Here is a 14176-nt window from a genome sequence, read left to right on the forward strand (position 1 = left end):
ATGACATATCGCATCATCTAATGGTTGTGAAAGTCGAACAAAAATTAATCACACTCTGCTCAAATCTGATATGCCATGCATACTTTGTATATTTCTGCATTTTGTTTGGGTGCTGTATAGGTTCTAGTAATTTAGATGATATAATAATATACATGTATTTGTATTTCCGGAATTATGAAACAGAGGTATAGTTTGTGAGTGTAATAGTGGAGGTTTAAGGTACATTTTATGTTTGTTCATTTTTTTTTTGGTGGGGGAGGGGCTTTAACGTGATCCAATGATACCTCTCTCTTGCCTTCACTTTCCACCTTCTTTCTCCCTGCCTTTCTGTCTCCCTCTCTCCCTCCTCACCCCTCCCCTTTCTGAAAAAATATATATTTACGTGACCAAGAATTCATGCCTATTTTTGTCTGTTTTGTTCGTCTCGTAACTAAAATTCAGTCATTTTTTTCTTTGTGTCTAGACAGAGAGAATAAGGGAGTAAGGAGGTAAGAAAAATATGGAATGTATGAAATACACAGATCTCTGTGCAAATTGATTTCCATAATTATTTATGTCATTCAATCACTGAGTCATATATTATATTTACTGTACTTTTTCTGTTTTTTTTTTCTTTAGTGCCTATCATTGATTGACCCATTCAGCCTTGCTGCTGGTCAATAAAAAAATGAAACAAATAATCAAAGATGATGATAGTTGTTGTGAGATATTGGTAGAGGTTGAAATTATTTAAAACACAGTGTTAAATTAACAAATCAACTTTGATGACGATGAGAATAATGATTCTATATCTACTGTAGATAGCATCGTACAAATTAAAGTAACCGAAAGTTTTATTCTCTTGATTAACCAGAAACGACATCAAGATCCAATCACCCTTTTACATAGAAATGTTAGTTCTAGTAAACCATTCTCAAAAATTATGCATACCATTTGTCCATATGAGTATCACCAGGGTCACTTGATTTGGGGAGCGTCAAGCAAACTAAGATCTAGAGATGACGTCATTATTTAAATCAATAACAGAAGGGTATATTTTAGAAATACGCTAGCTAGACCTTTTATTTTGATACACTTCTTTCCTTTCTTCTGTTTTTCTCTTTTCACTACTTGAAAATTATAGGGTCGGCCCCCCCCTCAGCCGAAGTATTGGTTCGAATGAAGTCAATTAAGGTATAAGAAGCGACTGCAGCAGTTAATGTGAGGTCTATTTATGTTGGGATCCTATTTGTGATAAATATTGCAAGTACCATCAGGTGTAAAATATGTTTTGTGTTCACATTGTGTTGACGTTTTGCTAGAACATACTCACTAGCGTACCTACGGAGGGGGGCAGTCTGCCCCCCCCCCCCCGACGAGTCACAACTCATGCAAAGGACGTATCCCTGCCCCCACCCCGACAAGCTTGAAAGACCTTTTTTGTCACTTTTTTTCTGATACAATATCCTTTGTGATTGAAGACCTTTTTTTTTGCCCCCCAGTGGAAATATTAGGTACGCCACTGACCATATACTTATACGAAAATAGATTACGCCGACATCAGTCATAAACGGATTCTAATCAATCAATCAATTTATATTAACAAAAGACAGGGACACATTCTATATCATTCTTATTAATGGGTTTTAATTGAGATCTTTTAAGATCCGTAAGTAGCAAATATGAAGTTCATATTTCTCCATCATAAATCCATGTCCTTAGTCCGCAATCTACAACCTTTACTGGTTGGCATTTCCATTCTAATAATATATCTTACATTTACTATAACCAATCCGTCATTTCATTCACTTTTTTTCTTTGTCTTCCTCTCCTTTCAATCTGTCTCTCTCGCTTATTCCTTACACACGCACACACCTTACACACGCACACTAGCTCTCTCTCTCTTCCTTTCAATTAGACTTCTCAAACCTCAATCTGTGTCCAAACATCTATACATTATATCTTCACAATATGCATCCGTTCTTTATAATGCCCTCTTAAAGTTCAAACAGGAATTCGTATATTCAAATTTACAGTATGTCATCCCAAACAACATGCATGGTTAGGATCATCAATTATAACCAATATCAAAACGATAAGCGTGTGTTATTAGTCGTCAGAATTTAACCTGATGAATTTAGAGCTAAAAATCATATCAAACAATTTGGCAAGAAACCGGAGAGCAGATAATGGCAGACGAGTGCCATCGTTACAGCATGGAGCTATAAAACACTTTAACATCGACTACAATATCATTTTTATGTTAATTTATTTAAAAATACCAGGGCTCCATAATAACCCAGAGACTGACAATATCATACGTATACAGTCATGTTTACTTCAAACATTAGTCAATAACACCTTCGTTTAAAAAGGGAATTTGCATTAAATATGAATGACATTTCAAAACAGTATTTGAAATATATCTTAATCCATTTTTTTCCTGATATTAGATTGTGCATTGAGAACAAATATAGGAGATTGTCAGTCTCTGACTAATTATTCATTTATCAACTCTCAAATATTTTTAAAGAATAACACACGATGAATACAAAGCCTTAAATTAAGAAAATAAATTAACATGTAAACTATCTCGGAACATGGAATTTATAAAGAAGTTTGAAAAGATAAAGATTTCGATAAATTTATACCTCTGGCTTTGAAAGTGGAAGGTCTTTCATTCAAGCTGCGGGTCGTCTATCTTTGTGTGTGATAAATACTACACGTTGTTAGCAGTGTTATTATAATATTGTTGTCAAAAGGCCAAGTGCACGCAAGACTAGGTAATTAATGACTGTCATCCTTTTACGATGCATCAAAGGAAATTGTCATGGTCCTAGATGATTTTATTATTGAATCAATAAAGATTACTCATTTATTATAAATTCAAACTGTACTTTTTAACATGGTCTAATTAAAAAAAAGACGAGAATCTCCTTATTGATATAGTCTGATATCAATAAAGCAAAAGAAAAACGAACCAAACAAGGCATGGTGATGCAGACTGTACAGCACTCCGTGTTCTTAGAATACAATACAACAAATAACACTGGTTCTATAAACAAAACATGGCAATCTAATCTGAGCGTAATTAGAAGGAAAATGTTAATGTGCATATCCTTATTCATGCTGAAGCAGGATGGTTTGATATTTGTTTCCCACTTCATGTAATTATACTTAAAACGGCTTTTTATCTACTTTTCATGATTTTCTATTCGTTGAAGACTATTCATTTTTGCGCTTTGTACCTTTCCAAGATGAGATTATAGAAATTTTATTGTCATTATTATTCATTGAATTATTTTAACCAATTTAATTTACCTTCCATCATGACTTAAAGATTTCCTTATTGTTTAAAGATGGAGCGATTTCTACACTTTCATTCATATCATAAACGTTGCACCTCTTCCCAAACTCCCGGCCATAAATCATTATCCATTCACTATCTATCATCGTTTCATATTCGTCCAGTCTTCATGGTCCATCGAGCCGTTCTCTCTCACTATTCCCATCATCATTATCAAACTCTTTATTTACAGAATCCATTTCTCCAAAAACTTACTTGTCACAATACCTATATTAATACATTCTTTACATTTCAATGACAACGAAACAAAATCATGTTGCCTATATGGCGTCATTTTGGGGATAAAGTCATTCACATTTGTCTCATTTTTTCACTTGCGGCGACATTTTATGTCTCAGTCCAAAAATGAAAATAATACGAACTCCGGGTGGTAAAGGACATCCCATAATCAGTACTAAAATCGATGTATGACGTCATCCTCTGTATATACGTCATTACACCAAAATACGAAGCAGTCACGTGATCTGGTCCAATTGGAACTGTACACAATGAAAGCACTATAAAAACAATTCCATCTGCAAGCGATATATACATGAAAACATGACAAGAGCTTATTTCCTTAAAACTCCGAAAATCATAATATTCTGTAATGTCAATGTTCTACAGTTCTCCATACCCTGACCACAAGCTAATTTCAATGCCGTCTTTTCAAAATGGCGCAATTCCAAAATTATGCACGGTCAAAATGGCGTCCATGTTTGACTGCAGCAAGCTGCATGGTGTTAAGTCGCGTTGTATAGAACAAAAGTAATATTTTGACCAGTCGGTTTCTATGAAATGACGGCTCTCATGATGTTGTAGATGGCAACCAAAGACAGTTCAACATGCGGCAATATCCAAGATGGCGTCGCTACATCATTGGCTGTGTGTAATTTCTCCTTGGGTCAATACCACCCATCATGGTCATCGCGGACGGATCGTAAGGGAACTGACCATTCGTTCGGCCCATGTATGACGTCAAACCGTTCGCGCAATAACGAGAGTCCCGCATGTATGAAGTCATATCTCGCGTATACGGCGTCGGTCTTGTGTTGGGGCGAAAATAACAACTACCATAGTTGTACTGACTGTCTGTGGTAGGGTAGCTGGAGTAGGTGCTGTCACCCGTGATCGTGCCGTTGGTCATCGAGCACGGAGGCGCTGCTAGGTCAGGAAAACCAGTTGCGTTTGGGTTGATGAGAGCTCCTGTGTTGGCTAAAGCAGGAGTGCCATTGTCGGTGGAAGCAATGGGTGGAGTGTTGGCGTTACCCACGGACGGTGTGACCTGTTGCTGTTTCTCAGGGTCTGCTAGACGATGAAAAAAAGAACGATACAAAGTTCAGCATCATAAATCATCAGACATCACTCTTGAACTTGAACTGGACTCAAACTTACACTTTATCATCAAATAACAAACATACGAAAAATGTATTATAACAAAACGCAAACTGTCTCAAGGACAACATGAAATAACTTATTTAAGTTTGACATATCCTTTACGCTTGCTAGGGTAGAGAAGATACATTCAGTAGGCCTACTGGTTCGAAATGTTTGTTTTTCTAGTTTGTTTCAAGTCTTATCCACAACTAAGATGTAACTCTCTCTTTCTCTCTTTGGTCGATCATGCTTTTAAAGAACCCACAACGCCTGAGCTTCTAATATCATTATACTTTGGCTTCAATGAGTTATAACAATTACAAAATACAGAAAGAATTTGATTTTGAAAGAAACAAAAACATTCCATGGCAACCACCATATAAAGGAAGTATGGTAACATAAAAATAACCAAAAGAAAATTTATTTAGATAGGAATAAGATATCTTACTTATGTCGTTTTGATGTTGGGATCTTTGTACCGGACGACTCCTTGTGATACCAACAATTTGTAGCGAGCTTGGACGGTGGTGGTTACGGGCTCGTGGCCCATTGCCATGTGGCAGTATCTCGATGATGCTGCAGAAATATGAGAAAGAACAAATCACTGATAAATTACAGTAGAGTAATGGAAAAAAAATTGAGTCTTGAACTATCCAGTCAAAGAGCTTAACTATTTGAGTAAGTGTAAATCAAAGTAAATTCAAATATTACGCACCATCTGATTGTGCCTTTAGAATAAACCTTATTCCACAAGGTAATTTGTTGAATTGAATGTGCATAATGGCCATTTTTCATAAACAAATCAAAATATAAAATTAAGGTTTTGCATACAATGGAAAATTTATTCTACGCTGCCAATTTTGGATTAGAACCAAAATTCGAAAAACAAATTAACAGAAACGCACAAACATACCCATCCTCACAACATACAGGTACACACTGACACACAATTAAGGTAAATAGGCATAACCTTTATAAACATAATAATCAATTCTTGACAACTCGAATTTTTATTTAAAAATATTGCGTTGAAAAAAACCCAAACTAAACATTCAACATGAAATGAGGGAGTACCGAAAACAAATAGGCCTACATATACAGACGAACTAGCTTGCTTGAAATGCCTTGCATTTTATGCCTACTTAGTTTGTTTTGTCGGGGACCTGATTCCTTTTTTTCTTTAGCTATTTTAATTGTAAATGTACACATAACATTCCCTCATCAAAGAAAAAATACTTCAGATTTAATAAGACGTAAAAAACGGGGGCATTTTCCCAGACTTTTCCTTTTTTAAAGAAATGGAAGCTCATATATCATTTAGTAAAAAAGGTATGATGCCTCCTAATTCGTAAATAGAGTTGATGTATGATTCTAGACCAGTTTGTGCAACACTCGTCTGACACTATGACGAATCACGTGTCGTTCATGAATGGTGCAACGGAGGGGTGATAATTACTTATACCAACATCACAGAGCTTCCCCGTGGGGGTAATACGGGAAACATGATCTGTCACCAGTCTTTTGGTATGGTGTCTTGGGAAATGCGAGGAAAAAATACGAACTTATACCATGTTTCATTGTGGGATAGCATTATCTTGTTATAAGCTGATAAGCGGACATACTCTAAGTAAATACAAATTAATATGAGGAAATTCAGAAGAAAAAATATTGTGTAAACTAATGAAAATGAGTAGAAATGATCCATTAATTATGATCCACAGTGCAAAATATCGTAAGGTCTTTATAAATTTCAATCGGACCCATGCAATATAAATATAAAAACGCATGTAAAATGAAAAAGAAAATCTATAAATGCATATGAAAGCAATATTAATTCCACTAGTATATTATTCTATCGGGTAATTCTTGTAAACTATAATGCGAATAGCTTATTAAGTATCATCATAATCATTCTAATCTAGGCTATTATGAACTCTGCCAGATAGAATAATAAACATGGAAACATAACAGATTGTAATATGGTAATGATTTTACTGTTAAGTGTGAGTTGGTTAAAATTATAATGGATTGAAAAAGAATAATGGGAAATAATTTACCGGGGGCAGCTGTTCTTGTAGTTGGATGTAGCTACCCCCAGATCTCGGCACGGGGTATAACTGAAAATAATCAAACCAAAAAACAGCCATTTGATAAAAGAACTAATAACGATCATAACAAATTATATAATTACGACATATAAATCATAAATGCTTGAAAATATAAAAGGACTTGCGATGGGTAGGAATATTTGGCAATGTGGTCTGAATATCACACAAATCAATTGCATAAAAGATACAAACAAGACTAAACATTTAGACTAAAGCTTTGTCAATGTTGAAATGAATTATAGGGCATACTGTTTGAAGCATTTCAAATTTGGATAGGTAATGGCAGAAATCAATTTCATAAAGGTCATATCACACTACTAGTTATAAATATAGTTAAATAATAATAATTCAATGGAAAATAGATTAAAAATTATGATGTGATATTTCATGTTTTGATTAAAAAAAAAGAAAATGAAAGATTCACACTATTCTCAATATGTCATGAATCAGAACTAGGTTTCCTTAACATTTTCATATCAATTATCAAACATTTGGTTGAAAAGAACAAGGTGCAGTACATAAAATAGGGAAACCTGAAGTTCTTTGCAGTTTGAGTCTCAGTCAAAGGCAACAAAAAATGAAACGTCGATCCTAAATGAGCGTTTCTGATTAGTTAAAAAAAAGTCAAGGTGCATTTGTTGTTGTAGTTGGGTCATTTTTTCTGCAAAACCCCCAAGATCGTTCGAATGCGTGCATTAACAAAGTTATATTGAAATTCGAATGTAAACTTACCAGTCATCGGGATCACACTCTCTAAAGCCTTTAGCAAATGGATTACTGGCAATCTTCAACTGTGTTATCTGTAAAACAAAAGAAGAAGAAATTTAAAATGTTAATTTGCCAAAACACTATTCACGAGCATTTTGGCAGGTTATTTAAAAGCATCAACGTTCCTTGACATAGCACAAGCAAACACGCACACACACGCGCGCACGCACGCACACACACACACACCCTCACACACATGCTCACCCACACAATGTGATGGATATAGAATATCGGGCAGTAGAGATAAATGTAAAACCCAGACCAATGAAAGGCAAGGATTTAGCATACCTAAGGGGATGGGTGATGTTGATCATTTTCAAATGTCTTGTACACCCTCCGTTAAATTAGTTAAAGTAAGCAATTGCCAACGTTTGGTTTAAAAATCCCTTGGAGTTCATAATACACATAAGTATAGTTGTTGGTTAATTCAAAGTTTCAACAAACCCATGTATATTTTCCGGCTTGCATGAATATGAGATTAATTCACGCCAGCTAAGAAATCTCTTTCACCTCCTGAAGTGTCAACAAAAATCTGTCTTAACTTGCAGGAAGAAAGTTGAGTTTTGTAGCCACCCTAAACATGGAAAGCCCTTGAGCATCTGTCTTCGCCCTGTACATAGTCTGAACATTACTCCCATGTTTGTAAGAGGAGGCCTTTACCCCGAGGCGAGTTTTTATTACAAGATAAACTAATTCGTCATGATGGGGCAATTAAAACAATTAGCAATGTAACTCAGACGTAACATATCCTTCGTATCACGTGACCTTCATCCAGCCAGTCACGAGCCAGCAATGATAGAGCTCATTCACGACGTGAAAATGACGTCATCATATTGGGTTACCTCAGTATCATTTCTGTCCAACATGCCCATAAAAAATCATTAAAAAAGTAACATAAAATAAAGAAAAATATCGCAATTACTTGCAATTGAAACTTGGATGTTTATGGGTTTTACTTTGTCAATGAATATTATTTTGGATTTTAAATTTTAATCCACTTCATCAAAAAAAAAACCCAGATAACTTTCACAATTAATATTCGATCTCGCACCAATATGACAGAGGTGGCACCATTTAAAAGTATACAGATTATGGCTTTAAATTGGAAGATTACATTTCACTCTAGTTCAAAGGATTGCGGTTTTGTTTTTCAGGTTAATAAGATCTTCTTCGACCCAAAGGAACACAATCAAAATAGATATAGAGACTCATCTTCGTGCCCCAAGCATTGGTCTTAGGACTGGCCCTGTGAGAGTGAGACAGAGAGACAGGCGCCGTGTGTAATTTTTGGCGCGAAATGTGATACAATATCTATCTCATCTCCCGGACGCATGGGAAACAGCAGAACATTATCTGATATTTAAACCAATAGGCTGGTTGTGATGATGGATGTCACTTGGAAGAAACAAAGGAACTGGTCCTTACAAGAGTAGCGGAAAGGGGTACAAGGTAGGCAAACCCCTCCTGATCAAGGATATGATTAAGAATCTGGCTTAGTTTCTTTCAGTTGATCACGTTGTGTTCATTCTGGGCAACATTGGTGATATTGTTGGACCATCTTTTCTCCTAATAAAAACTATGATTTAAACATCTTCTAACTACCTTTACTTCTAATGTATTAATCCAATAAAACAAATATATTCGAAATTTCGTTACTCATTCTTTCCAGAAAGAGCAGTATTACCATGAGGCCCGAAATAAAACCTTCCCATCAGTCGGTGTGTTCTGGATTGCACTAGGACTTAATTCTTGCCCCTTTGATTTCTATGTTCTTGATACCCACAATAGACCAAAGTTAAGATCGGGTCGGGTGGAAAATGGAACTGTTTGAGAGAATTCCCCCGCGGTGGAAAGACGACCAGGTTGTTTTGTGATTTGATCGGGGGTTCATGAAGAGGGATTGAGTGCTTATATACCAAAACTTTATCTTCAGATAAAGCTCAGACAGATCTAAATCAGGGTAGGATTAAGGAATAATATTTGAATTTCTTCGATGATCAAGAACAGAATGTGAAAGAATCCAGGAGGACAAACTAACGTGGTTCTATTTTGGATACTCCCACGTGATTGGACAATGGTCTAGTTCATTTTGAAGAACTTAGCATTTGCTTCATGTTCTTAATCTAATTTGAATTGGAGTTGTTACTGTTATCATCTATATATTCTTTCACCTGGCAATATACGAACAGCAGACCTAGCAAACTTTACTGCCATTGGTTACTACAGTCATACATTCATTAGGAGCAAATTAAAATTCCATTTCATGTTGATTCAAGACTGTGATGTAATTAACTTACACAAGAGTTATTACATTACATGAATGTTGAGCTATTTGGGCCTATGCTCTCTAGCGTAAGGTGATGGGGTTTATATACCAACCTTACAGGACCCTCTTCATAAGTAATCTGAAGTTCAGTTTAGCTTAGGCCAGGGTCTAAGATTTCATAATTGCATTTACATTAGATGTTTCCAATATTTACTTGGAGCTTTCCTCATGTTTAATGATGAAGATGACTATTTTAGTAATTACTCTATATCAATTATGAATTATTTGAGTGTCAGTTACTGTTTGCAACGCTTTGACTGTGAAATATGAAGGAACTTTGATGATCTTTTTATGGAGATTTGTGCCACACTCGACTATGCATATTTAAAATGTAACTTTCGACCAGGAATGATATCAAACGTGAATTCAAAATACCGTCCGTAGACTCTTACATTGTTTTCATCAAAATATCTTCCATAGCTATCCCCTTACTATCAGAATGCAATAAGCCAATATGGTGCATATAGGTAGACATATACCTTTAGGCTAAAGGCTTTTTTCCCTTGCCTGGATTCTTGCCTAGTATTTGCTTTTTCGATCCTGGCTGTATATTCCCTTTGCACTCTTGGGGTTAAAGGTCAAAGCTGAGTTGCAGATGCAAGTTCAAACGAACAACACGCTGTTGAATGTTAATGGAGATAGCCCTGTGAGGCTTTATAGGTCCACTTACAAACAGGCCAAGGTGCCAGTATAATAATGTAAAACATTAAATAATCTTCACCAAAGCACACATGAGTGTCTATTGAATTCTAAAACCAAGATAGGTCTTCTTGAGGCATAGGTGGAAATTAACAAAAGTTCAATCCGTTAGGGATAGTTTTATCTAGTTTTAAAAGGTGCAGCCTACACGAATGGTATCCCACATTCCCAGACAAATGAAAAGCATAATTATGATCTGTTGTCTTCATGGGACAATTTGGGTGCAAATTATTGAAATACTGTTAATCAATACAATAGATGGCCGTGGAATGGACTTTGAAAGTGGGAGGAGGTGGGGCTGAGTCAAAAGTGGTGCGGATGCTGAACATGCATAAAATCACAGCTTTTAGTCATGATTATTGAATTGGGGGCTGATGGAGCTTCCGTCTCACCTGATTCTGCTGCCCCTTAAATATCTTTAAAGCTTCTTTGCTTTTATTTGTCGTTTTTATTGTGGATGTGTGGTGTATACAGGTGCAAGTGTGTAGGTTTGGCCAGAAAGTCAGTAATCAAGATTTCAAAGCAAAGTTCATCCTTCAGAAGCTTTTTCAAAAAAAAAGTTTCTGAAGGAATGTTTGGTCATAACGAGTTTATAAGAAAGTTAAAACTTACTCTGTGGTTCTGATAAGCAGTAACAGCGGTGAATTGGGTCTCTGAGAAGATGAAACACTTGAAATCTCTTTCTGGAGCATTCTCAAAGTCTTTCCTACCGCTTACATGGACAACGTGGAATCGAGGTTGATATCGATGCATTGAATTCAGGATTATCTAAATTTATTAGTAAAAAACAAAAATAAAAGTCATATTTCAAACAATCAACAGAATAAGGTCCCTCAATGCTAGATTTAAATCATATACAGTGGATTAGAAATACATGAAGATTAAGTCGCTAGTATAATTTAGTATGCTATGCTTGCTTAGTCAGGTTAAAAAAATATCATACAAATGTGTTTGAATCCATTCGTCACAAATAGTTGCAATACAAGTAATCTTCAGCATGTCGAGTGGATGGTTTAGGATCCCAAACAAAAGAGAATACATATAACCATACAGTATTTCCCTAAATATTTCAATAATCAGTATTTAAGTACTTCTGTTGAAATTACGTTGAGCTAATTGAGTTTACTCATTTAATGTTCCTATTTTTATACAAATAGATAATTGATTTGCGATTTAATACTGTTGTTGATATTTCACGATACTTTCACTCGTACAGCATTTCTATTGTGTTATATTTCTTGATTTTTAAGTATTTGTTGTAGTAGTTGTTTTGATGGTTGTAGCCTTTCTGTGAGAAATAAAGAAATATGGGTCTATCTATTACTCACGTGTCCATTATCATCAAGAAGGTTATTGGTGAGTTTGAGTTTATCAAATGATACGATTTGTTTCATCCACATTGCACCACGAGCCGGCGAATCTGGATGAACATGGATCCTTCCAGGCATCTCGGGATCAGCTTTACCTGCTACTAACCAACTTGAACTGTGGAAAGCATATCGGTACCTCTTATCATCAACCTTTGGAGGGGAGGGGTGGAGAAGGCATAGAGAGGAGAGAGAGATAGAGTGTGGGAGGGGTGGTTGGTAGACAAAAAAAAGGAATCCAGAATGAGAGAAATTAAGTGTCAGATGAGTAGTCAGGCAGGAAGTTGAAAATATGGAAATAAAACACAAGAAATAGGGGGACGAGGGAAGGATAAAACGGAAGGCGAATCGCATGAGAGGATAACAGAGAAAAAGAAAGAGATGGAAGTTGCGAGAATGTCAAGAGACCGAATAACACCAAAGAACAGAGGTATACAATACAACATGTACAAGGAGGGGTGATGGAAGAAACAAAGTAAAGCAAAAAGAAAACGGGGAAGAAAAATCATATATTCTCTGAGACAGAATCTCCATATTATTATGACCTGTAAGTTTTATTCTTTTATTACAATTCAAATATGAACTAGAATTTTTATTCGTCATGAGGACGAATTAGGTGATCTGTCTCTGATTCTCATGATCATACGAATACAATCACCATGTTTATTGAGATCAATATGATCATCATGATGAAAACTGAACTTTTATTGAATTAGAAAATTCAAAATTAACGCAATAATAATGTAGATCACACATATTGTATATCCTGAAATTACGACATGAAATAAATATCTGCATACAATTTTTTTTCAGCTGATAAACTGAGGCAGAGGGGGTTGTGAAAAAGTTGGGGGAACGAACTCTTCTTGTGTTTTGTCTTGTTTTAAAACTAGGCCCAGAGTTTTGGACATAGGAAATAATATATAGAGGGCGTACACCAACGACTCCATGATATCTGTCGATTCTTGCTTCGCATGTAAAAAAGTAAATAATCAGCTCATATTAAAACTTACTGGAACAAAGTCCATCATAAGAATATACTCAGCCATAGGATCCATGCCAGATATCTTCACTTGAAAGGTTGGAAACATCCGTCTGAAACATATGAAGAGAAAAAAATAGTTTCTTTTTACTTCAGCAGGGAACGACAATTCTTTCTTGTCTATCATGTCTACAAATACATTTTAGTGTTCAATGCTACGAGTAAAACCATGCAAATCTTGTTATTTTCACCAGACTATAAAACTTTTACCTGTAGAAAAAATGTGAGAACATAAGAATACATGGGTATCATCAATAGGTCGATATTATTCTTATTTTAAACCAATTGCTACCTTTTGATAATATATGATTTGGTTTTAATCAAAACGATATAACATAACTTCGTTAAATTTATGAATCTCATATGGTCAAAATTCTTTATATTATGATATTTCTCATACATAAAAAACAACGAATTTCTGGGTGAAAGACACAATACGATATTCTATCGTAAATCTTCTTTCATCTTCATCGTCAATAGTTGGGTTATAACTCAGAAAGCAATCATAAATATATATGTCAACAAATTGTGGAGGTTTGTTATTCTATTGTCACTTGAAAGGTTAAAATATTACTTAGCCCAACCTATCAACATCTTGTCGACGCCAGAAATCAGTATCTTTCATCTGGTGAAATTTAAATAAAGTGTCAGCGGGAAAGTTATACGGCTTGAACTTTGGATACTTTACAGGATTTGCGACTGACAAGCAGGCACATTTGATTTCAGTTTTGTTTCATATAATTGGTTGTTTGTTAGAAACACATTCTTGCGTCAGCTCGCGTATTCATTTCATAATTCATGACCAAGCTTTTGTGTGCTGCTATGCACGACCGAAATAACGATTGCCCATTTGTTATATCATTCCAATGTCCTACTGCATGGTGCAAACGCTCTGCAATTCGACTTGCGAATTGAAATAGTCGTCTGATGGCTACATTGCGCGCGAAAACACTTGCGCCAAAAGTTGACAACAAATTTGTCAACGTCAAATTTGGATGTAACCCCGCATCATCAACTGACAGTTTGGGCATTTGGGAGAACGTGGTTGACTGTACTGGACAGAATTAGATCTGGGGGAGTTCTTATACTTTCCCTTTTACTACATGATGTATTTGATTTGGCGTGACCTTATTTCGTTTCTTATTATTATTGATGACGTAGAAA

General features: G+C 35.5%; 1 protein-coding gene across 3 annotated transcripts in view; it reads right to left on the reverse strand.

The window, feature by feature from the left end:
• Positions 1-4162: 4162 nt before the first annotated feature.
• Positions 4163-14176, reverse strand: part of LOC121409220 (T-box transcription factor TBX1-like) — a 42744-nt gene continuing 32730 nt past the window's right edge. Inside the window, exons 3-9 of one of the 3 annotated variants that reach the window (XM_041601079.1) lie at positions 12984-13065; positions 11932-12123; positions 11216-11371; positions 7543-7610; positions 6760-6819; positions 5151-5278; positions 4163-4630 (exon numbers count right to left, since the gene is read on the reverse strand). In XM_041601079.1, the coding sequence (XP_041457013.1) occupies positions 4197-4630; positions 5151-5278; positions 6760-6819; positions 7543-7610; positions 11216-11371; positions 11932-12123; positions 12984-13065 (1120 nt within the window). In that variant the 3' untranslated portion in view covers positions 4163-4196. Of the gene's footprint in view, positions 4634-5150; positions 5279-6759; positions 6820-7542; positions 7611-11215; positions 11372-11931; positions 12124-12983; positions 13066-14176 lie in introns of all 3 variants that reach the window. The other 2 variants (XM_041601078.1, XM_041601080.1) reach the window with 2 other exon arrangements.

This window comes from Lytechinus variegatus, chromosome 2 (genome assembly GCF_018143015.1).
Source record: "Lytechinus variegatus isolate NC3 chromosome 2, Lvar_3.0, whole genome shotgun sequence".
In the NCBI taxonomy this organism is placed as follows: domain Eukaryota; kingdom Metazoa; phylum Echinodermata; class Echinoidea; order Temnopleuroida; family Toxopneustidae; genus Lytechinus; species Lytechinus variegatus.